Source organism: Stenella coeruleoalba (genome assembly GCF_951394435.1).
Source record: "Stenella coeruleoalba genome assembly, chromosome: 15".
NCBI lineage: Eukaryota > Metazoa > Chordata > Mammalia > Artiodactyla > Delphinidae > Stenella > Stenella coeruleoalba.
Genome location: NC_137161.1, coordinates 67,894,471 through 67,920,123, shown reverse-complemented (window position 1 = coordinate 67,920,123; position 25,653 = coordinate 67,894,471). Strand labels below are relative to the sequence as shown.

The following is a 25,653-nucleotide window of genomic DNA, read 5'->3' as shown; positions in this document are numbered from 1 at the left end:
AGGGACACCAGAGCAACAGTGTGGCCGGAACCCGGGTGCCAGGCACCCCTCGGGGAACACAAGAAGAAAAAGGAAGATTCATATATGTTTAATGTAATATAAAGGCAAGGAAAAGACAGTCCCGAATTCAATAGCAATATTCTGTACAATTCATATGGTGAGGTTGAGAGGGAAGGGGAAGCGGCCTCAGAACCCACACCGGGACATGTACAAAAATAACTTACACAGCAGCCCCACCTGCAGGGATGATGGAGCTTCCACCCCAGCCCCCAGGGCTGGGGGACACCCCATAAAATAGGGATCTAACCAGCGTGGGCCGAGGTGCTGGTGGGGGGGAGGAGGGTGCCAGTCCAGGGGGGTGGGGGGGGCTACGAGGAGGCCTTGAGGCGGTTGGTGGCCGAGCGTGAACTCAGCAGCTTGTCCACCATGGTGCGAGCGTAGCGCAGCCGGCTGGCCAGCTCCTTGGAGCAGCCGTACTCCTCCAGGAGGCTCAGGCGGTACGTGCGGAAGTCCCGCTTCTCGTCGATGTAGGTCACGGCAGCCATCAGCGGGCACAGGATGAGTTTGGTGTGGTCCTGTGAGGGCAGGAGGGGAGCAGGTGGACGGACAGGGGGTTACTGGTGATTGAAGCTCCCAGCTGCCTGTGTGCCTTGGCGGGAGTAGAGGGAAGATATCCCAGTCGATGGTGGGGGGGTGGGGGGCATTTCACTCCCTTCTGCTGATGCTGCCAAGGACAGGTCCTGTGCCTCCCACTCCCCACCCAATGCCGTGGGCCACTAAGAGGCACAGATACCCGGCCCCAACCCTCCAGGGCTGCAGCTCACCTGGAAGAAGTTGATCTGCACGCAGCCGTTACTGAGGTGCAGAATGATGGCGCTGCGGGTGCGAAACCAGGTACGCAGGTAGGGTAGCCGGGCTAGCTCGTCACCTTCCCGGGGCGTGATGTTGGCACCCGCCTTCAGCAAGTGTTCGCTCATGTAGTTTCGGAAATACTTGAGGAGGGTGATCTGGTTGGAAAGTGAGGGAGGGCGTCCGGAGTTAAGAGCCTGTCCCCTGGCAAAGCCCTCACTCCCGGCCAACAGCAGCCCACGCGGGCCAGCCAGCACTCACCTTCTTTATCAGGGAGTTGGGATGGGAACTCACGGTGAGGTAGGACTCCGTGCCATCACGTTCGATGTACTGCAGGCTGTCGCCGTCGTTGTAGAGGATGAGGCGTGTTGAGTCGTTGAAGAGCACTCCCACGCTGTTGTCACACAGCTGGTACCCTAGCGGTAGGTGGAGGGAGGCCTCAGAAAGGGGCCATGGGGGGCAGGGGGCCGTTAGGGGCTGGGACTAGTGAGCCTGGGATGGAGATAGGAGAGTGTCGAGAGAAGAGGACGTGGGAGCCAAGAAAGGCAAGAGCCTGTAACAACTCGAAGGGTTGCTAGGTGGCACCTGAGCCACCGCCACAGCTGGGAGAAACGTACCAAGGCCATACTTGTCCGAATAGTCCACCCACTTGCTGACCCAGAAGATGGGGATGCAGGCGGGATCCTCAGCCTCCTCTGGGACAGAAACAGACAAGAAGATCGATCAGCACCAGCCTCTTCTCCTCTGGTCCACTCAGGCGGCCCACACCAGGGAGCTCGGTCAAGAGGCCTGGAGGCCTCTGCCAGCAACAAGCTTAGACAGGCAGCACCGAAGCAGAAAGTTACAGTGCAGAGCGCCGAGTCCACTCATGCATTCAGCTGACCCATTTAACAAAGGCCTGCTGTGTGCCAGACACCGTTACAGGCAGCGAGCAATGACAAAACCCAGCCCTCCCTGAGCTTGCATTCTGGCTCTAGGGATAGAGACCAATCAAAATAAATGTTCACAGAATATGTAAGTTACTTCTATCATGGTGCAAATCAGTGAGTTTTAAATGATTAAAAAATTGTGAGAAGATAGACAACCCAGATACGTGAAAATGTTATGTTCTGTGCATGTGACGATCCCTTCTTTTAAATACAATAAACAAATACGGAAACTTTAGAATGTGTTAGATGAGAAGTGTTGTGGAGAAACGAGGCAAGTAAGAGGAGTGGGGGCAGGGAGATGATCATGGAGGTGACTCTGGCGCAGACACGTGAAGGCAGGGAGTGTGAGCCTTGCAGTGATCTGGAGGAAGTGCTTGCCGGGAGAGCAAAGGCCCCGAGGCTGGAGCACATCTGGGTCTGTTATTTCCACTGTCTTGAAGGCTACAGAGGGATTCTCTGAGCAGAGGAGACAGTGCGTGCCAATGTACACAGGCAGCACATGGGGGTGTTGGAAGGTGGGGCGCTTGTGGAGACAGAACAGATGAGTCAGAAAAAGAAGGAAGGGGCCTGACCATGGAGGGCCTGGGCCAGTAAGCTAACTTGTTTGCACTGTAACGTACAGGAAATGGGGGAAGTAAAGGTATTACGGAGCCAGGGGCCTGGACAAGCCACCGGCACTCCGGGGCTGACTTCCCTGCCCTCTCCAGACGCCCTGGCCCGCAGTGCCCACCTTGCCTCACCAGCCCCCGCTCTGAGGGCTTGGAGGCGTTGACGCTGTGCAGCTGCTGCAGCATGTCGCCGAGGTGGCAGTCGACCGCCTCGCTGGCCTCCCGCACCACTGGCTCCTCTTTTTCCCGGGGACGCTCCGGCATGGGGTTCTCTATGCCTGGAAGGAGATGAAACCGTCATTAGCTGGGCAAAAAGGCCGCAGGTTGGGAGGGCCCAGGATCCCCGGCCACAGCTGGTACTGCCCCCAGAGAAAAGCTCTTTGCGCTGCCACTGCTTTAGGTAGGTGCCAGGTTATTAGAGCAGCAGCTGCCCTGCTCATGTGACAGCACCTGGTACCCACTCATTGGTACCTCCAGGGCCAGGCCAAGCCCTGTAGGAAGGCTCATGGCCACACAGAGCCATAGAGCTTCGGACACTCAGACCTCTAACCCAATGCTGGGCCCTGCAGGGCACCTCTGGTCACTCAGGGAGACAGCTAGAAGGCACGAGCAGCTTGGAGCTGCCTGGCTTCAATCCAAGAATTAAAAGCATCTTTTGCATCCAGGAAAACGGAAGGGCTCAGTAAATCACAACCCGTCAGCAAGATGGATTTAGCAGGCATTTAATGAAAACGTAAGAGATTTTTTCCACCCTAAAATTTGCTTTATGTACTTACATGTGACTGAAATCTGAAAAGACAGATACACACTGAAATTTTAACATCAGTTATATTTGGGTGGTAGAAGCATGGATGATTTTTATTGTCTTTAGGCTTAAATGTTTCTTTCCCCACCAACATGTGCTAGTTTTCCTTGTGTAATATGAAATTCTTAAGATATTTAAAGATATGAATTTTCAATTGAAAAACTCTATGCTGTGATAAGGACTTAAGTGTGGAATAATAACATATTTGGGACTTGCTTTAAAAACTCTAGCAAGGGAGCTCCCTGGAGGTCCAGTGGTTAGGACTCAGTGCTTTCACTGCCGGGGCCCGGGTTCAATCCCTGGTTGGGGAAGTAAGATCCCGCAAGCCATACAGCACCGCCAAAAAAAAAAAAACACAAAAAACAAACAAACAAAGAAACCTCTAGCCAAAAAAAGGGGAAGGTGGAAAAGATAAAAACAAGTATGGGCAAATGTTGGTAATTATTGAAAACAGATGATGAATAAATGGGGATTTATGTATTCCAAAAAAATTTCACCCTTATTTTGGCTACGTTTTGAAGAATACTTTATGTTCAAAAATTAAAACCAAAAGAAAAGAAAAGCAATCCTTAAAATAACAATATTACATTATAGCTCCAAGATTAAATATCCATGAGTCCATACTGACACAAATAACCAAATAAATAAATGGGAGAGAAGTGACAGCTCTTCCTTACAGGAGAACTCCAATTAATGGATGTAGAAGGAACAAGAAAAGGAGAAAAGTCACCATTAGAATACCACAGTAATAACTGCTGCAGGCAAGATCCACCATGGATGCTAAAATCAGTAGGCTAAAGTCTGAGAAGAGATAGAATCCTTTCAAATTAACTCCTCACAAGGTATTAATTAATCACAAAAGGAAAAACAGTAACTCTGCACTGGAGGTACCACCTTAACCAAGTGATCACCAATCAAAGGGAATAGTAATATAACCAGTGAAAATATCAAAAATTAAAGCCTAAAGAAAAAAGTAATCCTTAAAATAGCAGTATTATAACTGAAACAAATGAACTCATATATTAAATTGGTGCTATATCCACACAGAGAAATAAAGTTTTTCAAGTGGCACTTTTTTTTTCAAGTGAAATATATTCCAAAGACAAATAGAACTGCAAGAAAATAAACATCATTTCATAACATACTTTATAGATGTTGAAAATTCATGTATATAATGTAAGGGAAAAAAATACAAGTATAGGGGCTTCCCTGGTGGCACAGTGGTTGAGAGTCCGCCTGCCGATGCAGGGGACACGGGTTCATGCCCCGGTCTGGGAAGATCCCACATGCCGCGGAGTGGCTGGGCCCGTGAGCCATGGCTGCTGAGCCTGCGGAGCCTGTGCTCCGCAACGGGGGAGGCCACAACAGTGAGAAGCCCGCGTACCACAAAAAAAAAACAAGTATAAAATTAAAGAAGTAAAAATCCTATAATATTATATTTAAATCAGAGACTTATAAATTACCAAAAGAAAATTAAAGTAGTAACTTCACAGTGAAGAAAAAGATTGCTGTAAGAGAAGTTTCATCAATGTTAAATTTCCTGAACTTGATAACTGTGTCCTGTGCTGTGGTTATGTAAAAGAATTGTTTTTAGAAAATATACACTGAAGTATTAAGTAGTAAAGGCCAGAATGTGTACAACTTACTATCAGATGGTTTGGGAAAAGAAATTTAGATATATATATGAGAGAGATAAAGTAAATGTAGAAAAATGTTAATTGGTGGAGAAAAGGGGGAACAAGATACAGGAAGTTTTTATCTATTCTCACTTTTCATAATTTGAAACAATATCAAAATAAAATGTTCAAAAAGTGTGAATCAGAAATAGCAGCGTAAATTCAAGGTCCCCGCCCCCTTCCCAATTATGTATTTCCTAATTCTGTTCTCTGAAGAGATCTAGAAACAATAACAACCCAAACAATGGGATGTGGTTTTGTAAGAAAATGTCCATCCTTTTAAAGACATGCATACTGAAGTTTATGGGGTAAAATGACAAGATGTCTGGGATTAACTTCAAAAATACTTCAAAGGAACAAAAAAGGAGTGATGGAGCAAACATGACAAATCTTGGTAAGTGTTGAGTCTGGTGGGGATGTGGGGTCTACTGCATTATGCTCTATGTGTACACCTGAAAAATTTCAACATTTTTTCCCAAAGAACCATGCAAGGTGATATTAGCAATTTTTTTTAAAATACAAATTTTTCAGGCATGGCGTTCAGCCACTCTCTTCTTTTGGGGCATGACGGGTCTGATTCCACCATGGTAAGGTCTGTCTTTCCTGACAGGGCTGTGGGGAAGGGCATTTTGCCACATGAGGATGGGGACCACGTATTCAAGGACTGGGGCCTGTCTTACCACACACCTGAGCTATGGGGACCATCCATTCACACACCTGAGGCCTAGGCTCTCTTGGGGTCTACCCAGACCCCGGTTTACCTTTATTGAGAATAGTGAGAGGCTTCCGGCTGTTGGGGTCCAGGCTACTGGGAGCAATTGAAAACCTGGGCGGAATGGTGAGGCAGGTGATGGGGAGGCGGGCAGGGATATAGCCAGAAGTGAAAAACTCGTCATCGAGCAGCTCCTGAATGGTTGGACGGGCAGTGGGATCTGTCTGAAGCATCTTCTGGATGAGGGAGGCGGCCACGGGGTTGATGTGCTGGAGCAGAGAGGGAGAGACGTAAGTAGGATGTGGTGGGGGACCCGAATGCAGCACTGCCACAAAGAAGCTGCAGCCCCGGCCCCGGCCTCAAATATGCCATGTTCAGCAGTTGAGTCTGGTGGGGATGTGGGGTGCCAAATTTCCACTAGCAGCTTTACTGAGTTCACAAGTGTCAACCTAAGTTGTGAGAATGACAATTTCTCCTTCCTCTTGAGGTCACTTTTTCCCAAAATTTGCTCTTGCATAATTCAAGTTGCTCACCATTAGAGCAGCGCTTGAGAACACAGGCTTCGAAGTCATAATGACCTGTTTTAAGTCCCACTTCTGTCCCTTAATACTGGCTGTGACAACTAACCCAACTTTCTGGGCCTTTGTAAATTCATCTATAAAATGGGGACACAGCACCAAGCTTGCTGCCCTGGTGAGGAGGTCAAACCCAGTGCAGGTCAAATGCACACTAATATTCTAGCATCAACTATGCACTTACTATGTGCCAGCAAAATATTCTAAGCACTTCATATCTATTAGCTCATTTAACCCTCACAGAAACACCCAGGGGGTGAAGATCTCTATCACCATCCCTCTTTTGCAGATGGGGAAACTGAGGCACAGAGAGGTTAAGTGCCTGAGAACACACCCTTATGAATGGTAGAGCCAGCACCCACACGGGGGCATAGTCAGCTGCCAACACCCACACTCGGAACCACTCTGCTCTGTCCAATAAGTGACCCTTTATGACAGATTCAGTCCATCTGTCCTTATGGAGACAGGGCTCTTGGCTTCACACAAGGCAAAGACACCAAACTGGAAAGCAGCCGTACGCCAGGTTGCTGCAGGCTATCCCTCTCAATGCACTCATGCTGGTGGTCACGAAGCACAGCAGTTCGCAATTCTGTGAGCGCTTATTGTGTGCAAGGTGCTCTGGGGTAAGGACTCCATTTTATAGATGGGAAACTGCAGCTCAGAAGATTCAGGCCATCTGTCTATTGCGATCTGGGTGCTAAGTGGCAGGGCCCATCTGAATCAAGACAGTCCACTTCCAAGGCTTAAGCAGCATGTCTCTGTCTGCCTTCTACTTCCTTTATGCTCTCTGTTTTACACACCTTTTGGTTTATCTGCCCAACCTTTTGAGAACCTACAAACTCTCTTCCCCAAGAAAAAATGCTTTTGTGCACATACGTCAGGTTTTGTATGCAATTTCAGACAAGGACCCTCTAAAGCTCTTATGGCTACCCTAGGGGTAGGACTGACCCACCTCTGTCCCCAGGATATGGCTGGGCTCAGTAAATAGCTTTGTGGGGAGAAAATTAAATAAAATAAATGTAAACTTAAAGTGTTTTTAGTCACCTTGGGAATACTGTACTCATTCTTCTTGATCCGGAGGTAGGTCTCTTTTAGGCAGGAGGTCTCGAAAGGTGGTTTGCCCACTAACAAGGTATACCTGTAAGCACAAGGAGGGATTTGGCTCAAGGCTCCTAACCAAAACCCAGACGCTGGGGGAATCCTCTCAGGGCCAGAAAGGAAGTCAGACACCTTCTGGACATTCACTATGACTCTCGGGTCCCGGAGGACAGTCCGCAAGTCCACTGAACAGCCCCAGGAGCCAAGACACTGGCAGGGAGGAGTCCTCAGTAGAATACAGGTGATGAGACTCGGTTCTCATGGGCCAGTGACTTTTCTGCTATAGCCTACACTACAGCACGGCTCCAGAGACTGCCAGCCAACACAAAACAGGTCAAAGCAAGTGGGCTACCTGCTCCTACAGAGGCAGCTCCACGGTTAATAGCTCTGTACTTAAGGCTGCAAGTTTTCATTTGAAAAAGTTCCACTGCAGTGAAGTAGGAAAGCCACTGCGACAACTCATTTCTAACTCTCCAGTACCCAGGGCGACTATGAAAGGGGCGACACCTGAACAGGCCCAACTCTCTGCCTACCACCCACCCACCTCTGATGGCCTTGATCCAGACAGACCACAGGACCTCCTCCTGCCAGCTATAACTCCTGGCCTAACTCCTCCCACCCACTGCTGCTTCCTAGATCAGTGGTGCTACTACTTTATTGTGCATGGAAAAGCTCAAGGGTCTTAAAATCCAGATTCTGACCCAGTCAGCCTGGGTCCTGAGATTCTGTGTTTCTAACAAGTTCCTAGGTGATGATGATGCTGGTCTGCCATATTTTGAATAGCAAGGGACTAGAGCAAGTTTGTGGAGACCTTCCCTCCCCCATTCCCCAGACCCATGGCCCAGGCTGCAGGAATCCTAAAGGATATACCAGTGAGAAGAAAAGATATGGAAATGAGGCTTCCTTTTGGATCAGTCTGTCCTCTGGAGCAGCCTTCCCAAAGGCAGAAAGGTCTACAGGATAAGGTCTGCCAGGTGAGACATCCAAAAAGGCCTCTGCTGAGGCTGGGTGGGTCCTGAGACAACTCCCAACTTACATGATACACCCAATGGACCACACGTCCACCTCGAAACTGTGCCCTTTCTTGCTCAGCACCTCAGGAGCTATGTAATTAGGAGTCCCGCACAGGGTCTTCTTCCGTTCCCCGTCATACTCGACTTTGGTTGCCAGTCCAAAATCCCCTGGGACAGAGGGAGGAAGAGGGGGGGACTCAGATGCTAGCCTCTGTCATCTGTCAATGCGGACAGCTGGTTCAGGTGTAACCATCAAGAACCAGGGAAGTTTGATCCCTCAAGCCTCTAGTTCTTGTGTGCAGCAAGGCGTGCTCAGGAATCCTCCCACCATGCTAGCCCCAGGGAGGGGCCTCCCAGAGACCCTCCTCACCCCCTCCCTTAGAAAGGAGGGCTTTGCTTCTAAAAGGGAACTGGTAGGGATAGCAAAAGTCACATGCCTTCAGGGATTAAGCAGGTAAATGTCAAGATGGCTACTTGGCAAGTTTGTGAGGAAGTGATAGGGAGGGGTGGGGATTGTGACAAAGCAGAGGTCACCTAAAGGGAACAGCTGCTTTTCAGTCCGACAAAGAGCTGCCCCTGTACTGCTGGAGCACCCAACTGTTTAAAAGGAGCCCCAAATTCAAAATCATGTCTCCCGATTTAAAAAAATGAAAACAAATTCAAATCCTTTTTTTTTTTTTTAAATAATACTGTATAGGAGAGCACACACAACCAAAACTGCATCTGCAGGCAAGCCACTGGCTTTTGGCTCTTTGTTCTGAATTTCTGTACTAAAGAGAGGCTTCTAGAGGCAATCAACAGCCCAGACTTCCTACCATCCTCTTCCTCCCTCCCTTGTCTCCTTCCGACTTCCTCTCTCCCTCCCTCTCTCCCAGCTCCTCCTCATTCCCATAGAGCGTAGTGTCAAGTGTCTCTGCAGGCCCAGCTCCTCACCTATTTTCACCTCCAGATCCTCGTTCAGGAAGAGGTTGCCCAACTTGAGATCTCTGTGAATAACGCGGTTTCGATGCAGGTACTGGCAGCCAAGGACAATCTGACGCAGATAGTAGCGGGCCTCGGGCTCGGTGAGTGCTTTCCTCCGCTTGTGCAGCTCCAGGAGAGACTGGGCGGGGGAGGGAAGGAGGAGTGGGGAGTGGGTACTCAGGCCCAAGGCAGGGAGGGGGTGTCATTAGGTGAAGGCAGCCCAGGACCCTACCGCCCATTCCTTCTCCAGGACAACTACGATGTAGACTCTCCCCTAAGCCAGGCCACAACCGTTCATAGCACCCCCTCTCCCACCAGCTCCCTCCCAAGTCCCTTACCTGGGACCCCTCTCTCAGCCCACTCCGGAAGCTCAGAGTCCCCTGTATCCCTGCCCCGGGCCTCTTCGCAGCAGCAGATCCCTTTCCTGACCCCTCTCCTCCCCGAAGCTACTAAGTCTGGCTCCAACTACTTTCTGCCTGACCCAACCCCACTCCGGAGGTTCGGGTCCACAGCACCCCTTACCTAGCAACTCCGGAAGCCCTGGCGTCCATTAGCAGGGTTCTCCCGCGACCCGCACCTCCCCCACTCAGCCCAACTCCCAGCGTCCGGGAGCCGCCTTCCCTAGAGCCAACCTGACCCGGGCTCCACTTAACCGGCACCCCCTCCTAGAGGCCCCAAATGCTAAGCACCTCTTTCCCCGAGACCTTCTCCATCCCCAGCTCGAGGTTCCCAGCACCTCCTCCCCAGCAGCTCCGGGTGCGGGCGCCCCAACCCCGGTCCCCAGGCAGCTCCAGTCCCCCAGCAGCGACACTCACCCTCCGGCGGCAGAGCTCCAACACCACGAACACAAAGTCGTTGTCCTCGAAAAAGCCGTGGAAGCCGACGACGTGCTGGTGAGCGAGGCTACGGTGAATGGATATCTCCATGGACATCTTCTCCTTCTGGTGCGGTTTGAGCAACAGCGACTTAGGCACGATCTTGCCCGCAAACACCTCCTTAGTGTCCGCGTCCGAGATCTCGAAGCACTTGGCAAAGCCACCCTTTCCCAGAAAGCGGCCCCGCAGATAGCGCCGCCGGCTGCGCGGGTCTACTAGGACCTCCGGGATCTCTTTCGCCGGCGGGGCAGCCGCCGGGGCTCCGGGAGCTGCAACTCCAGGGACCCCGACTTTCCCTGGATCGGCTGGTGCCCGCGCCAGCTTCCCTGCAGTTGCCGCCGCACTCATGTTCCCGGAATTGCTCAGCGGACCTAGCAAGGTCTGGGCAGAGGCTTGGCAGGGCTCTGCTCCTCCTCGAATTCAAACGCGGCGCCGGGAACGTTACAAAAGCCTACGCGCTACTGATTGGCCGCGGGGATTTAAAATCCAAACCCGCCCGCCGCGCGGCATTCTGGGAGCTCTCTGCACTGCAGCCGCCTTTAAACCCGTACCCAGCCCCTGGGGGAGAAGCTTGATTGACAGGGACTCGCGGACCGAAGACACGTGGGATGCCTGGGAAACCAAACCCGGTGCGGGGACGCCGAGACCCAGCCCCAGGAGGGGGGGAGTTAAAGGTTTTTCCCTTTCTTGGCGGCCGGGGAGCTCCTGCAGTTCACAAGCACCTCCTCCAGGAAGCTTTTCCTAGCACCTTCCTCCACCCCTCACGCCACCTTCTAGATTATAAACTGAGAACAGAGACCTGGCAGCGCCAAGAGATAGCTGGCAGAGCCCGAGTACCCACCTCCGAGGTCATCAACTCTCTTCCAAGTCACCCCAATAAACTAAAATCTAAGTAAAAAGAGGATGCTTGCCAGGCAAATGCACCTTCAAGACAAATTCCCTACTCCCCTCCTTCAAATAACAGCAGGGAAGACTAGCATCACCATCACCTGGGAGCTTGTTGTTAGAAAGGCCAAGATTCAGGCCTCAACGCAGACCTCCCAATTCAGAATCTACCCAGTGATTCCCACACATACTGAAGTTTGAAGGGCACAGTACCAGACACCACCCTCCCCCACCCCTGCCCCCAGGCCATTCTGCAAGACAGTTGTCTGGCTGGCTCACTGCTCTATTTCCCAGTGCCTAAAACAGTGGACCCTCAATTGTTCGGTAAGAGGGGAAGGATGGTTGGTTGGCAGAATCCCTGGCAAACTGGTAGGCCAAGGCCAAATTTGGCCTGCAGAGGTGTTTTGTTTGGCCTCCCACTTTTTAAAATTTGGATTCATTTACAGGACTTAAAAATCAAGAGAGCTGGGCTCCCCTGGTGGCGCAGTGGTTGAGAGTCCGCCTGCCGATGCAGGGGACACAGGTTCGTGCCCCGGTCTGGGAAGATCCCACGTGCCACGGAGGGGCTGGGCCCGTGAGCCATGGCCGCTGAGCCTGCGCATCCGGAGCCTGTGCTCCGCAACGGGAGAGGCCACAACACTGAGAGGCCCAAGTACCGCAGGAAAAAAAAAAAAAAAAAAAAAAAATCAAGAGAGCTCACATAAAAATTAAGATTTGTGGTTTTTCCTTAAGAAAAACCATTAGCTGTGGCAACTCTATGCCTACTTACCTTCTCAATTTGTCACAGTTCCCTGTTACCCCCTTTGCCCATTTGTCTGTCTGGCTTCCGTAGATACTGGAATGGTAACCCTGAGAATTACCCAGGTTAGCAGCTCTGTAGCGTCCAATGGTGTCTTTGCTAGGACTCAGCAAAAGTCAACCATATTACAAGTATCTCTTTATCTGACTCCCAATAAACTGAGAGGCAATGAAGACCTCTTTCCTACCCCATGTCCTAAGCTCTCAGGACAATGCCTGGTAAAAAGGGGTGATTAAAATGTTTTCTAAATAAAAGCAAGTTGTTTTTTAAAACTAAGTTATTGGACTTCCCCTGTGGTCCAGTGGTTAAGGCTCCACACTTCCACTACAGGGAGCATATGTGTTTGATCCCTGGTTGGGGAAGTTCCACATGCTCTGCAGTGCTGCCAAAAAAATAAATAAATAAAATTATGATTTTTTTATCCCTGTAGTGTGTAATATTCTCTTTTATCTTTTTATAAAGTTGAATCTATGTACAAAAAAAGTACACTAGGGCTTCCCTGGTGGCGCAGTGGTTGAGTGTCCACCTGCCTATGCAGGGGACGTGGGTTTGTGCTCCAGTCCGGGAGGATCCCACATGCCGCGGAGCAGCTGGGCCCGTGAGCCATGGCCGCTGAGCCTGCGCGTCTGGAGCCTGTGCTCTGTAACGGGAGAGGCCACAACAGTGAGAGGCCCGTGTACCGCAAAAAAAAAAAAAAATTTATTTATTTGGCTGCACCACGTCTTAGTTGCAGCACGAGGGATCTTCGCTGCAGCATGCAGGATCTCTTTAGTTGCGGCAAGAGGGATCTTTAGTCGCGGCATGGGGGGACTTTAGTTGCGGCATGTCAGCTCAGTTGGGCATGCGGGATCTAGTTCCCTGGCCAGGGGTCGAACCCGGGCCCCCTGCATTGGAAGCGTGCAGTCTTAACCACTGGACCACCAGGGAAGTCCCTATACATATCTTAACGGGACAGCTCAGTGAATTTTCATAAACTGAACACACCCCATGTAAACAGCACCCAGACTGAGAAAGAGAACACGACCAACACGCCAGAAGTCCCCCGTGTGCCCTGTGTTGGGGTACCCCAAGATTACCTACCCCCAGTTCAATGATTCACTAGAAGACCCACAGGACTCAGCATATAGTCCTACTCACAGATGGCTATGATTTATTACAGCAAAAGGCTATGAAGCAAAATCAGCAAAGGGAAAATGTGTATAGGGCAAGATCCTGGGGAAACCAGGCACAAGTTTCCCAAAGTCTTTTTTCAGTGGAGTCACACAAGACACAATTAATTCCTCCAGCAATGACTGTGACAACATGTGTGAAATGTTATCTACCAGGGAAGCTCATTAGAGACTCAATGCCCAGGACTTTTCTAGGGGCTGGTCACGTAGGCACCCTCTGCCTAGCACACACCAAAATTCCACATTCCTGGAAGGAAAGCAGGTATGCAGCATCAACCACATTGTTTGCACAGTTTAGGCCCTGTGAGCAACTCTTATCATTTAGGGAATGGTGAGAACCCTCCTGAAATCCAAGAACCCAGATGCCAGCCAGGGCCAACATTGTGAGCAGGTCTTTCTAAGGAGAGCAGTCTCAGGCCTGCTTGATTAGCTCTCTTCTGCACAGTCCACCTCCTTGGCCCTTAAGGGCCAAATCCACTTTAGAGCAAAATTATTATCAGTAGGACCCCATACAAAAGGGTGAGACCAACCTGCAATATGGATCTCAGTTATGCCTTTCGTTCATGGAAAGGCAGCACTGGGAGCTTTCCTTTTCCTTTGTTTCTGAGAAACAAAGATCATAAATGCCCCCCCCGCCACCCACTCCCCCACCACCCCGCCACTTCCCCAAAGCTCCCTAGCTGCCAGGTTCTGTTTTTTCTCATTGTTTCAAAATCAGCATGCCCCGCAGATCAGCAATCCTAACTTTACATTTTTTCAATCATCTCTTATTCTCATCCAGGCCTTTCATCCAGAGACCTGTATGCAAGAGGTACAGAATATTTTTGCAGATAAATATTTTAATACAGTTTAACCAGAAAGATATTCAGGAATTGATCAGGATATGTGACGGACTGAATTGTGTTTTCCCCAAATTTATATGTTGAAACCCTAATGTCCAGTATAGAATGTGACTGTATTTGGAGATATGGCCTTTCAAGAGGTGATTAAAGTAAAATAAGGTCATCTGGGTGGGCCCTAATCCAATATGACTGGTGTTCTTATAAGAAGAGATTAAGACACAGACACTCACAGAGGGGCAACCATGTGAAGACACAGTGAAAAGGCTGCCAGCTGCAAGCCAAGGAGAGGGGCCTTAGGAGAAACGTGCCAACTCCTGCTCCTGGATGTCTAGCCTCTAGAACTCAGAGAAAATACATTTCTATTGTTTAAGCCATCCAGTCTGTGCTACTTTGTTATGGCAGCCCTAGCAAACTAACAGAGGGTGAAATCCTGAATTTAAAACATTTCAAAGTGGGTTTATATAACCTCCCACCCCTTTTATCCAGAGAAAGCCTAGAAAAGATCAATCCCTTTCCAGAGACGGATACATCTGAATAATCCATCTACCTTACTAAGGTGTGTGTAGAGAAGGAAACGTGAGGAGGTAGAGTAAGGCTATCAGCCCATCGCAGTAAGTTGCAGCTAATCCAGAACGCCAAACACACAAATCAACAGCAGTGAGCTGCCCCCCAGAGAAGGCCCAGAGTCTGATCTGTCAAAAGCAGGCAGAGGGGTGGAAGTCCCTGTGACGTGCCCTCCTCCAACTTGCAGACTGTGGTAGGGATCACAAGTTAGGATGCAATTAGCCTCTGCATTAGATGTAAAGAGCTGATCAGCAGTTTGATTTTAGATGGTCCCATCAGAGAACAGGCCCCTTCTTACGGGTATTGTATGTGACCCAGCTGGTGCAGCCAGCATCCACGATGTATATTTTCATCGTTTAGAGCTCCACAGAAGGGGTCGTAATCTCCAGTGGTCCCAGGGTCTGAGTCCTGTTCACGGAGCCTGGGTCTGCTTTCAGCGCAGCACACCTCCTGCTGCGGCTGAAACTGCATGACAGCCAGGGTCAGGTTTCAGCTTAGAGTCAGGTCCAAGCAATTAGGATCAGTGAATTTGGGATTCCAATCAAGCCAGGTGCTTTCAGGACCAGCAAAGGCGTGCTGCAGTGCCGAACAGCCACGGTCCAAGTCCAAGTGACAAGCAAGGCTTCCTTTTTATCTTGTCAGTCTCAGAGTCCAAACTGACCCACTCAAAAACATGCACATCAAACTGGACAGCCATCAGGCTCTAAGGGTCAGATATTTGATTTCAACACGGCTTATTATCAATTTAACTGCTTTTTCAAAATCCAAATGTGTATTTCCATCCAGAGACTGCCTCTCCTTTCATGTTGTCACCCTCTTTCCAGAGGCTCGAACAGACACAAATCATAGGAAAAATCATTAGTTACAGAGACTTGTCCTAGTTCTAACACCCAAAGAATTTAAATTCCAACCCACCCCTTGATGGTAAAAGCAAGGAAGCTGTACTCCACCAATACCTTCTTCATTTTTGCATGTTTGAGATGGTTCCTCTAGCATTTATGAAATTATAAGCATGTAACATTTTAAATCAATTTTATCATATATCCAGATACAAGAACCACAAAATACAAAGCCATTTTTTAAAAACTTCCCTTTTTCTCTCATTGCAAATTTACACAAACCCCTAGTAGGAAATTCAGCATTTATAGGGCTATCATTACAGGCCTGCAGTGTTAACTCTTTTCTGCACAGGCCCCCTTTCAATTACAACGCCTCAAGGGTATCCACTATCATAAGGTATGATTTATAAGGAATGGATTCAACCAATTAAAAAAAAGTCAGGGAACTCCCTGGTGGTCCAGTGGTTGGGACTGTACTTTCACTGCTGAGGATGTGGGTTCGCTCCCTGGTCGGGGAACTAGGGTCCCGCAAGCCATGCAGCGCAGCCGAACAAAATTTAAAAATTTTTTAAAGTTAGACTGTTTTTCATACATACATTCAAAGGCCTGTTGAGTACCCACTGCATGTATGTTTTATTTATTCCATTTAGGAACATTTACTAAAAAAATGATGAAGCATTGAAGAAACTTTAATTCCCTTTCATCCTTTAACAGCTGTTTTCATATTCCCTTCTAGTCCTTGTCAACATGGACTTTCAATTTTATATAGCTGCAAGTGTGCCATGTTAATACAATCTATTTGCATGGTACCAGTAATACTACTACTAACAGTGAGCCCTATGGACTTACTATACATCAGGCACGGGGCTAAGAGCTTTACAGAGATGATCTAATTTAAGCCATACAAAGACCCTAGAAGAAAAGGATTACTACTCCCATTTGAAGATGAGGAAATGAGCACTTGTACATTAGGTTACCTGCCCAAGGTCATGTAGCCAGGAGATAGCAGAGCTTGAATTACAACCCAACTCTGCTGACTCCAAAGCATACCTGTCTGTACACTGCCTCTCAGGGCCTTGTTGTTCTGGCAAGAACCAAATCCCAAACTCATTTGGTTCACTCACTCACTTGCTCATTCACTCCTACCAAAAAGCAAATACGATGTGTTGGTTAAGCTCATGAACTTAAGAAACCCTGGGTTCAAACGCTGTGTGACTTCAGGCAAGTGACTTAACCTCTCTGTGCCTCAATTTTCAGGTCTATAAAATGGGGATAATTACTGTGCCCATCTCCTAGGATTCCAACTAGGAGATGACATGCCTATCTCCTAGGGTTTTTGTGAAGAGAGTCTATGAGGACAGTACTTCAAACAATACCAAGCACATGGCTGTTGTTGTTGTTGTTATTATTATTATTACTACTGAAATAAAAAGAACCTGTACCTATTCCCAGGAAGCTCAAGAGTCTTCAACAGAAAAAAAAAAAAAAAAAAGAGTCTTCAACAGGACTTTTCAGTTCCTGGGTTTCTTGTTCTCCCCTCTCCTCTGGCCATACTGCTACCTCAGGCTCTTGCTACTTCCACCAAAAATCAGAAAGTGCACCCATCAGACACCAAAGGCTGAGATGAATGCAGCTGAAGAGACAAGTTGGCAGGGCCAAGAAAACCCACGGGCTTCAGACCTAAGGTTTGAAAGTCAGAGGTGTGGACTCCATTCCTGTGTCTCTCTTTCTTGAATGATTTTCATATGCATGAACCATGTGCCTGATGCCCAATGGCCTTGGAGATACAGAACAAGCTATTTAGTCTCCTCGGGGAAGCAGGATGTCCTGTGCTACCTCTTCGTACTTCAGGGTCCAAGTCAGAGTGCATAATGAAAGCAGGTGTGGCCAACCCGCCAGCAAAAACTTCAGGAAAGCAAAGGACTAACACTGACAGAGCAGAAAGTGCAGTCCTCAGGGCCAAGTGCTTTGCTGCTTAAAACATGGACTTTGCAGTCAGATAAGACTTGGCTTTGGGGCTTCCCTGGTGGCGCAGTGGTTGAGAGTCCGCCTGCCGATGCAGGGGACACGGGTTCATGCCCCGGTCCGGGAAGACCCCACATACCGCGGAGCGCCTAGGCCCGTGAGCCATGGCCGCTGAGCCTGCGCGTCTGGAGCCTGTGCTCCGCAATGGGAGAGGCCACAACAGTGAGAGGATCGCATGCCGCAAAAAAAAAAAAAAAAAAAAAAAAAAGACTTGGCTTTGATTCCAGCTCAGCCATTTATTAGCTGTGTGACATTGGGCAAATTTACTTAACCTCTCTGAAGATCGGCTCCCTTGTCTGTATAATGGGCTGTAAAAATCCCTACTTTTTTGACAGTTGGGAGGAGTAAATGTTTTCTAATAAGTGCCTGGCACCCCATAGATGCAAAGCAAGGAAGGGTCAATTCTTTTTCCCAACTCCTCTTTCTGGTGAACTGATTATAAAGGGAAAGATGGTCTTAATTTCACTTTTAATTAAAAAAAAAATATATATATAGGAATGCTGCACCTTATACAATAGTTTCACTTTCTAATAATATCAATAGTATAAGGTATACCTAATAGTATAGTACACCCAGTATACTATAAGGTGTATCATTCCTAATAATAGTAGTCATAACTACCATTTACTGAGTGCTTACCCGGAGCCCGTACTCATGCGTCTCATGTACGAATGCATTTAAGCATCATAATGACCCCTACACATCTTCCCCATTTTAAGGATGAGAAATCTGAGGTTCCACAAGGTGAGATAACTTGCCCAAAGTCACAAGGCTAGAAAACAGCAGGGTGGGATTTGATCTGCTGCCCCCAGCATCCACACTCTTCACCACTATGGTGACCCTCAAGAAGGGCCCCTCAGGCCTCCATCAGAGAACTCTGTTTTGTTTTCTGGGCTAAGCTGTAAGATCCCTATGGGCAGGGACTGGCTCTGTCTCATTCTCCACTAGGGCAGTGCCTGACACTCAGTATTTGTTAAATGAATAAATGAGTGATGTAGCCTGTGGTCAGGGCGCCCCCCTCCTAGCCCCAAGGGGCAGCAAGTACACATTCTACAAAAACACAGTCCCATCACTGGGGCTCTAGAAGTGTTTCAGTGATCATGGACTTATGGGGACTGGTCCAAGCTGGCAGGACATTTTGCTGACACCTGTTCTGAAATAACCAGGCCTCTGAACACATTGCTCCAATATTGCCAGTGCCATTTCAAGGGTCTTGCAGCTCCACAGCAGCTACCTACAGGATATCAGTCAGCTAGATATGACCCCCTAGTTTTGTTAGATGCAATCTCTCCTGGCAAATGGCTTAGGGTGAGTCAGAACGTGGCTGGAGCTCCACGTTCTGGACACACTGTGGGCTCACACCAGCCAGACCAAGACACCAAGGGAGGCTTCCCTAGCCATCAGGATCGCTGCTTTATAGCTGAGAAACTTCCCAGGATGTGTTAATAGGAGCAATGTTTGTCTGATTCCTTTCAAGTCTGTCATCACCCAGATGGGCCAGAGTCACTAAGAAAGGCACTGTGGCCTCGGCTCTAAGTGAACTGGCTCATGCAGAAGTGACTAATTCAGAAGCCACCACAGATCCCAACCAACCACAAGGGCCCTGTGCAGCCACGTGAAACAGAATCGGTCAACAGGAGGCTCACAAGTCAATTGTTCAACCTGTTCCCTGCACCCAGGATCCTGCAATGTGAGACTTATCTGGGGTAGGGTGGGGACCAGAGGTAGGGGGACTCACATCCAGGTAATCAACCATGAAGTATGTGCCGGATACACACAGGCTCACGCCTGCCTCCTCAGGAGCTCACAGATAGCATGCACTCAGACAAGAGCACAGGTACGTAGCTAGAATTCTACCGAGACCTTGACAAGGGCCCTTCCATAAGGTGCTATGGGGCCCATGAGGAAGCAGCTCCAGGCAGAGGAGCATCCTCCAAATGGCTCTTTATTGAACACTCCACTTTGGCTAAGCAACATCCTCTCTGTGCCCCCAGTCCAGGCCCAGGTACCCCTCAGGAGGTACTCCCTAAGACCAAGAGTAGTGAGAGATTGGGCAGGGGATAAGGCTGGGCAAAGAAGACATCTGGAGAAGGGGAAAAGGTCTGAACTAGACACCTGATGATTTTTACTGCCTGGCACCCATTCATCTCCTCTTCTGGTAAAATCACCCCCACCACAGCCACCAAGCACCAACTCTCAGTCCATGTGGGTATGTGCCCCAGGCCCAGCCGATCAGTGTATTCCATCTTCCTGGCCACAGTGGTTACTTGAGGCTGGATACCTCCAATCTGGACCAGTGAGAGCCAGGTCCAGGGGTTCTGTCAGAGAAGGGGAGCTCTTTCTACCAATAACTGGAGCTGCAGCATCACATTGTGAAGGCTTGAGAATGAAGCCAACTCAGAGAAAAGCGAAGTCAAGAGCTGAAGAGAGACAGGTCCCTGACGACGCTTTTGTGAGTGCTGGGATCCAGCACAAGGGCAGCTCTAGACTTGGCCTTATCAGCTACATGAGCCAATAATCCCCTCTCTGCCCTAAGCCAACTGGAAAGAGTCCCAACCAAGGTCTCTTCCATCTCCACTCTTCTAGGAGTATTCTGAGGACAAAGCGACTCTCTTCTCTGGGGTTATAAAGTAATTGTCTGGTGAGAGATTGTCCCTGGGGTGAGAGCCACCATGGAGACAGAGTCCAGCTGGCTTTTCCTAGGATACACACAACTGTCAACACACTTTCACACAGTATCAGTCCATAATTATAGACTCCTTGGCTATTCGTAGTAGCCATTGTTTTTGTCTTCCCAGCACCTTGTTTTGGAAATGAGCTCTGCTGTTTCTCTACAATGCAGGGATGGAAGAAAGGTCATGACCCAGATCAGGTTAATCATAGGGCCACACACTATTGGCCACAGTGGGCTCACGACAAACCAGTAAGAACCTTTCTCTGGAATTTTCCAAATTAGAACTGGAGGGAGGAAACCTTTCTTTCAGGGTCACCAAGCTGGAAGGATGCAAATCTGGAGCTGTAAGCTGCCACATGCCCTGATGCATGGAGAAAGCCCACTTGCAGCAGCAGAAAAGGAAGCCAACACACAGGCCTGGGGGGGCCGGCTTGCTGTCTCCCCACGTCCACTCTCTCCCTCTCCTTCTACTACCAGAACCTCCCTCCTCAGAGTTTTGGCTGCTCAGCTAGACACTAAATTTACAGCCTCTCTGGCAGCTAAATGTGGCCACATGACAAGACAGTAGAAACTTGGGTGCCTGATGACATTTCCCTGGACCACCTGCCTATTGCTGCACTGTTAGGTGAGTGAAAAATAACCTTCTCTTTCATATTCAAATAATCTTCTGTATTTTGATGGTTCGCAGCCCAATCTATACCACTACTAATGTGAAGGTGAAAAAGATATAAAAGCAAAGAGCCCTGATGGGGTTTAAATCCTTGCATATAGTTGTCCCTGCAATGATAAGTTATCACTTATGGGGTGCTTCTAAGTGCCAGGAACTGCCCACAATGTTTACATGCAGTACCTCATTTAATCCATTCCAATTCTATGGGGTGCTACTGTCACTCCTACTGTACAGCTTACAATGGGAGGGCATAGACAGATTAATTAACTTGCCCAGGGTTCACATTACATTGCTTCTCAAGCTAGTCTTTTCCGTGATTTGTTGTGTAAGCCAATAAAGCCCCTTATTTTGCTTAAATTGGTTCAAGCTGGATTTCTGCCACTTGCAACAAGCGTTCTAATTGGATTTTTGTCTAATCTAGTTTCTGTGTTCCTTTATAGAGTGCAACCATGTGGTATAGAACTGTATGATGCAATTTAATGACTGCAAGCAGGATAATTCTCCCAAGAAACTGGCTCCCATTTAACTAGTCAGATCACAATTGTAGCTGCAAGACAACAGGGCCCACAGCAAGAAGACAGTCTTCTCAGAGGGAGCATTAGGTTTCCTGCCTGTGGCAGACATTGCCGGATGGGTCAACAATACCCATCCCCAACCCCCTTTTCCTTGCCTGCCTGAAAATGCTTTCTGTACAGCAAGGGCTGGTCAAATGATCCAATTTGGGCAATGAAAGGTATTAGAACATGGAGGGATTCCTGCATAATGATTAAAAGTATGGGCTCTAGGGCCAGAATGCCTGGATTCACCATCACCTTAGCTGTAGAAGTGTGGGCAATTTACTTTACCTCTGTTCCTTCGGGAGGAAAACTGGACCTACCTCACGGTTATTGTGAGGATTAAAGGAACTAACAAAGGTAAGAACTCAGAAGAGTACCTGGTACATGGTAAACACCATAAACGTTAACAGTTGTTATTTTTATCACCTGTCTGTGTCAAAATGGAACAATCTCTAAGGTACTGTTAAGTAAAAGCAGCAAGGTGCAGGACAGCACATCTAGCATGTGCTCGCATCTGTATGAATACGGAGGTTGGTGTGTATGTGTATATCTGCTTGTGCCAAGCGCAGACTAACCACTGGTAGGACAGACCAAAAACTGTTCTGAAAAAAAAAAAAGAAAAGAAAAGAAAAAAACTGTTCTGAGGGCTTCCCTGGTGGTGCAGTGGTTGGGGGTCCACCTGCCGATGCAGGGGACACGGGTTTGTGCCCCGGTCCAGGAGGATCCCACATGCCGCGGAGCGGCTGGGCCCGTGAGCCATGGCCGCTGAGCCTGTGCATCTGGAGCCTGTGCTCCGCAACGGGAGAGGCCACAACAGTGAGAGGCCTGCGTACCGCAAAAAAACCCACAAAACTGTTCTGAGTAGTTGTCCCTGGGAAGTAGAACATGGGACTGGATTCTGGGTTGGGAAAATCTACTTCATTGTAGGTCCCTTCTTTACTAACTGGACTGGATTTTTGGAATCATGTACTCAAATTACTTAAAGATTTTTAAAATACTCAGAAAAAAAACACCCCATTTTCTCTTAATTTTGGTTGTTCACCAACAAAATGGACAGTCAAAAGCTTATATGTCAGTTATATCTCAATAAATAAATTTAAAAAGAAAACGAACAGTTAGTCGTATAAAGTGGCAAGCTTCCTTTTGCAGGTATTCAAACACAGGCTGGAAGGGAATCTGTCAGACACGCCCTGGAAGATTTCTCTAGGAAGCAAGAGGTTAGCCTAGGGCACATCTAAACTCTGCCAACTACAAGATCCACCTTTTTGGTGGCACAAAAGGGGAAGGGAGCTGGCGGATATGGCTCCCCAAAAACCTGCAACCATCACAGACTGCTGGTATCAGGACACAGCAGACTGTCCCATCGTACCAGGGCAGACCTGAAGAGCGTGGGCTGCAGAGCCAGGCAGACATGCACACATGTATGTGACTTCTGGGTCAGCCACTTCTTCACCACGAAGACTGGAACAAGTTATCTAATATCTTTGAATTTTTTCCTCATCAGTAAAGTGGGGATAACGTCCAGCTTACAGGGTTGGTGTGAGTCCTAGGTAGGCAAGTGAATATAAAGCCCGCAGAAGGGCACCAGGCACACAGTGAAGTGCCCACGAGAGGCTGCCATCGCTGGAGGTGGACAGTGATCACCTTCAAGTGACTTGTTTCATGTGTCAATCTTCTAATGTACAAACATAAAAAGTGACAAACCAGAAAGCAGTTTTACATTGAACTAGCAGAGATGACTACATACAGCTCTTTTTGCAACCCCCATAACCAGATATTAAGTCAAGACAGCTGCTGCTAGATACTAACCTTCAAGGCTAAACTGTCCTACCCCATTCACAGCAGCATCAGGGCTTCAAGCAAGACCAGCCTTCTCAGGTCTTCACTCCTATATCTTCCTACTAAGCCAAGAGGCCAGAGAGGAACAGGAAGGGTTGTGCTATTATCCAGAAGATAAGAACGGCCCTGCCAACTTCGTTTACTCCTTGGGGCTCTGTGCCCCCAGAATGATTTTAAGAGGCCCCCATGTACATATGAGATTGGGCCCAAGTACAGATATTTTGGTCTGAACTGTGAGGTTATGGCAAAGAAAGGGTGGGTTGAATGGTTTTAGGCCAGGGAGCAAGTGTCACAAATGCTACATCTCCAGTGAAATAAGGCATATACTGCTGTCCCCAAACACCATGAGGCAAGGAGTGGCTGCCAGACTAGTCCACCCACGTGGGAGACTCAAACCTGGGACCTTGCAAAAATAAAATCTGGACACTAAGGGCCCCCCTTTTAGTGAAAGCCAAGGCCCTAGAATAGATGCTAGAAAGTCTTTTATTAGTCACCCTGAATTAAAATGACAGTTCAGGTCACTCTGGAAAGAAGAGAAATACTAACTACCCTCCCTTCAAGTTTTAGTAGCCAACAGGAATCTGGGCTCTGAAAAGTCGCAAAACACTTTTCCAGATTATCAGCAGCTGTGGCAACTGGTCAAATGTGTGAGCAGCAGGGAAGCTGAATGATCCCTGTGAGCAGAGCTCACTGTGGTAGCTCATGGCCATGGGCAGCTCAAGAGCATCACAACCTCCCCACTGGGACAGAATGCACTGCTCCATCCAGCCACCCACAGGACCAAGGGGTGGCAGTGCTGGAAACAGATGAGTCCATGTTCCACACATAACGGTACGGAGTGACTGTTAATAGATACGGTTTAAGCACAGCATTTGGAGACAACTCCTCTAGACGTTCTGTTATTAAGTCTTAAGAGCTTAGAGCCTGGGAGGATTGAGAAACTCTAAAGAATTAAACCAAAAAAAAAAGAAAGAAAGAGGGCGGCAGGTGTCAAAGACACAAGAGCTCTTTGTAGATGCTGACCGGCTCACTTTGTCCCCAAGTTCATCTTAGAGCTCAAGCGAATTTGAGACACAAGGCAGAGACATTAGACCTGTGTCAAGGGCAAAAACTTCTGGTAGTAGCTCTTCGTGACGTCAATCATCAGCTCCTGGGTACATTCTGGGAGCTCCCCTGAGAAGAGTCCTGAGGAAAGAAAGACCTGGTCAACCACGAGGAGCCGGAGGAGGCCCACATGCAGCTCTGACTTCTGTTGAAACCTCTAGAAGTCTCCTTTCTTTAGTCATGAATGTCTAAATACTACGTTTTCCATCTTTGGTGCTAACAGAATATTTCCACTGACCACATCTTCAAGATGATGTGAATTTGTGTGTGTGTGAGAGAAACAACTAATACTTTCCCAAAATGCAGAAATATATCCCAGGGACTTCCCTGGTGGCACAGTGGTTAAGAATCCTCCTGCCAATGCAGGGACACGGGTTCAAGCCCTGGTCCGGGAAGATCCCACATGCCACGGAGCAACTAAGCCTGTGCGCCACAACTGCTGAGCCTGTGCTCTAGAGCCCGCGAACCACAACTACTGAACCCACGAGCCACAACTGCTGAAGCCCACATGCCTAGAGCCTGTGCTCCACAAGAGAAACCACCGCAATGAGAAGCCTGCGCACCGCAACAAAGAGTGGCCACCACTTGCTGCAGCTAGAGAAAGCCCGCGCACAGCCACGAAGACCCAATGCAGCCAAAAATAAAAAAGTAAAAAAAAAAAAAAAATTAAAAAAAAGAGAGAAATATATTCCAGGTAAAAGAGGTTAGTACATCATGGCATAACCTGAAAAGTTAAGGCAAATCTGACTACATCAGACGTTGTTCCAGGCAAGGATTCGTCCATCCCCTGGATTCTGGGGTGACGCCTGCTGGGCAAGCCAAGGTAAGAGCTCTTGAGGGAAGAAACTGCCCTGCTATTCATACAATGAAACTGAATCCAACGCCCGGACATGCTAGATATATTCAAATCACAAATGGAAGTAGAACAGAAACACCCTATAGAAAGACAAAAGATGCAGGAATCCTATTTAAGAATTTCTAGGAAAGAGGCACTCTCACACACTCTGGGTGGACGTGTAAACTCATACAACCGTTTGAAGAGCAATTTAGGAGTATCTAGCAAAACTTTTAAAAGTTCATACCCTGTGACCTGATAATCCAACTTTTAAGAATTTATTCTACAGATAATCTTGCCCAATTGCACAATATATGTACGAAAGCATCAATGCAGCAAAGTTTCTAATCATGAAAAACCAGGTGCAACTTCTTTTGATCCATTATGCCAGAGGATGATTAGTTATACTGTGGGATATTTATGCAATGAAAACCATGAAACTATTAAAAGGCATGAGGTGAATCTCATCATACTGACAAGAAAAGATGCCCAAGATATACTGTTAAGGAAGCAAGTTTCCTAACAGAACAGAGTATGATTCTGTTTATACATGTAAAAACAGTTTCATATTATATACACAAATATATATATAAACACACATACCTATACACTCATACGCATATAAAAACACACACATATGCTCTTGTATATATACAAAGAGAAAGGAGGATAGAAAAAATGGTCTTAAAAGATACACAATTCTCACAGGCACCTTTTACAAACTAGCAGCCCATGTCAGATTTCCAAA

The 25,653-nt window shown here is 48.0% G+C and overlaps 2 protein-coding genes across 2 annotated transcripts in view; both read right to left on the bottom strand.

Moving 5' to 3' along the window:
* Positions 1–105: 105 nt before the first annotated feature.
* On the bottom strand, positions 106–11,200 carry PLK1 (polo like kinase 1). Its single transcript, XM_079945188.1, has 10 exons — positions 10,044–11,200; positions 9,199–9,367; positions 8,289–8,433; positions 7,199–7,292; positions 5,629–5,848; positions 2,509–2,664; positions 1,467–1,544; positions 1,111–1,265; positions 825–1,007; positions 106–575 (listed from the first exon to the last, which is right to left on the bottom strand). Exons 1-10 carry the CDS (start codon positions 10,449–10,451, stop codon positions 369–371), a joined length of 1,815 nt encoding a protein of 604 aa, XP_079801314.1. The 5' UTR covers positions 10,452–11,200; the 3' UTR covers positions 106–368.
* A 108-nt stretch (positions 11,201–11,308) lies between these two features.
* The window catches only part of DCTN5 (dynactin subunit 5), a 33,090-nt gene continuing 18,745 nt past the window's right edge, over positions 11,309–25,653 (bottom strand). The window contains exon 6 of the mRNA XM_079946269.1: positions 11,309–24,151. Within this exon, the coding sequence (XP_079802395.1) occupies positions 24,054–24,151 (98 nt within the window). The 3' untranslated portion in view covers positions 11,309–24,053. The remainder of the gene's footprint in view (positions 24,152–25,653) is intronic.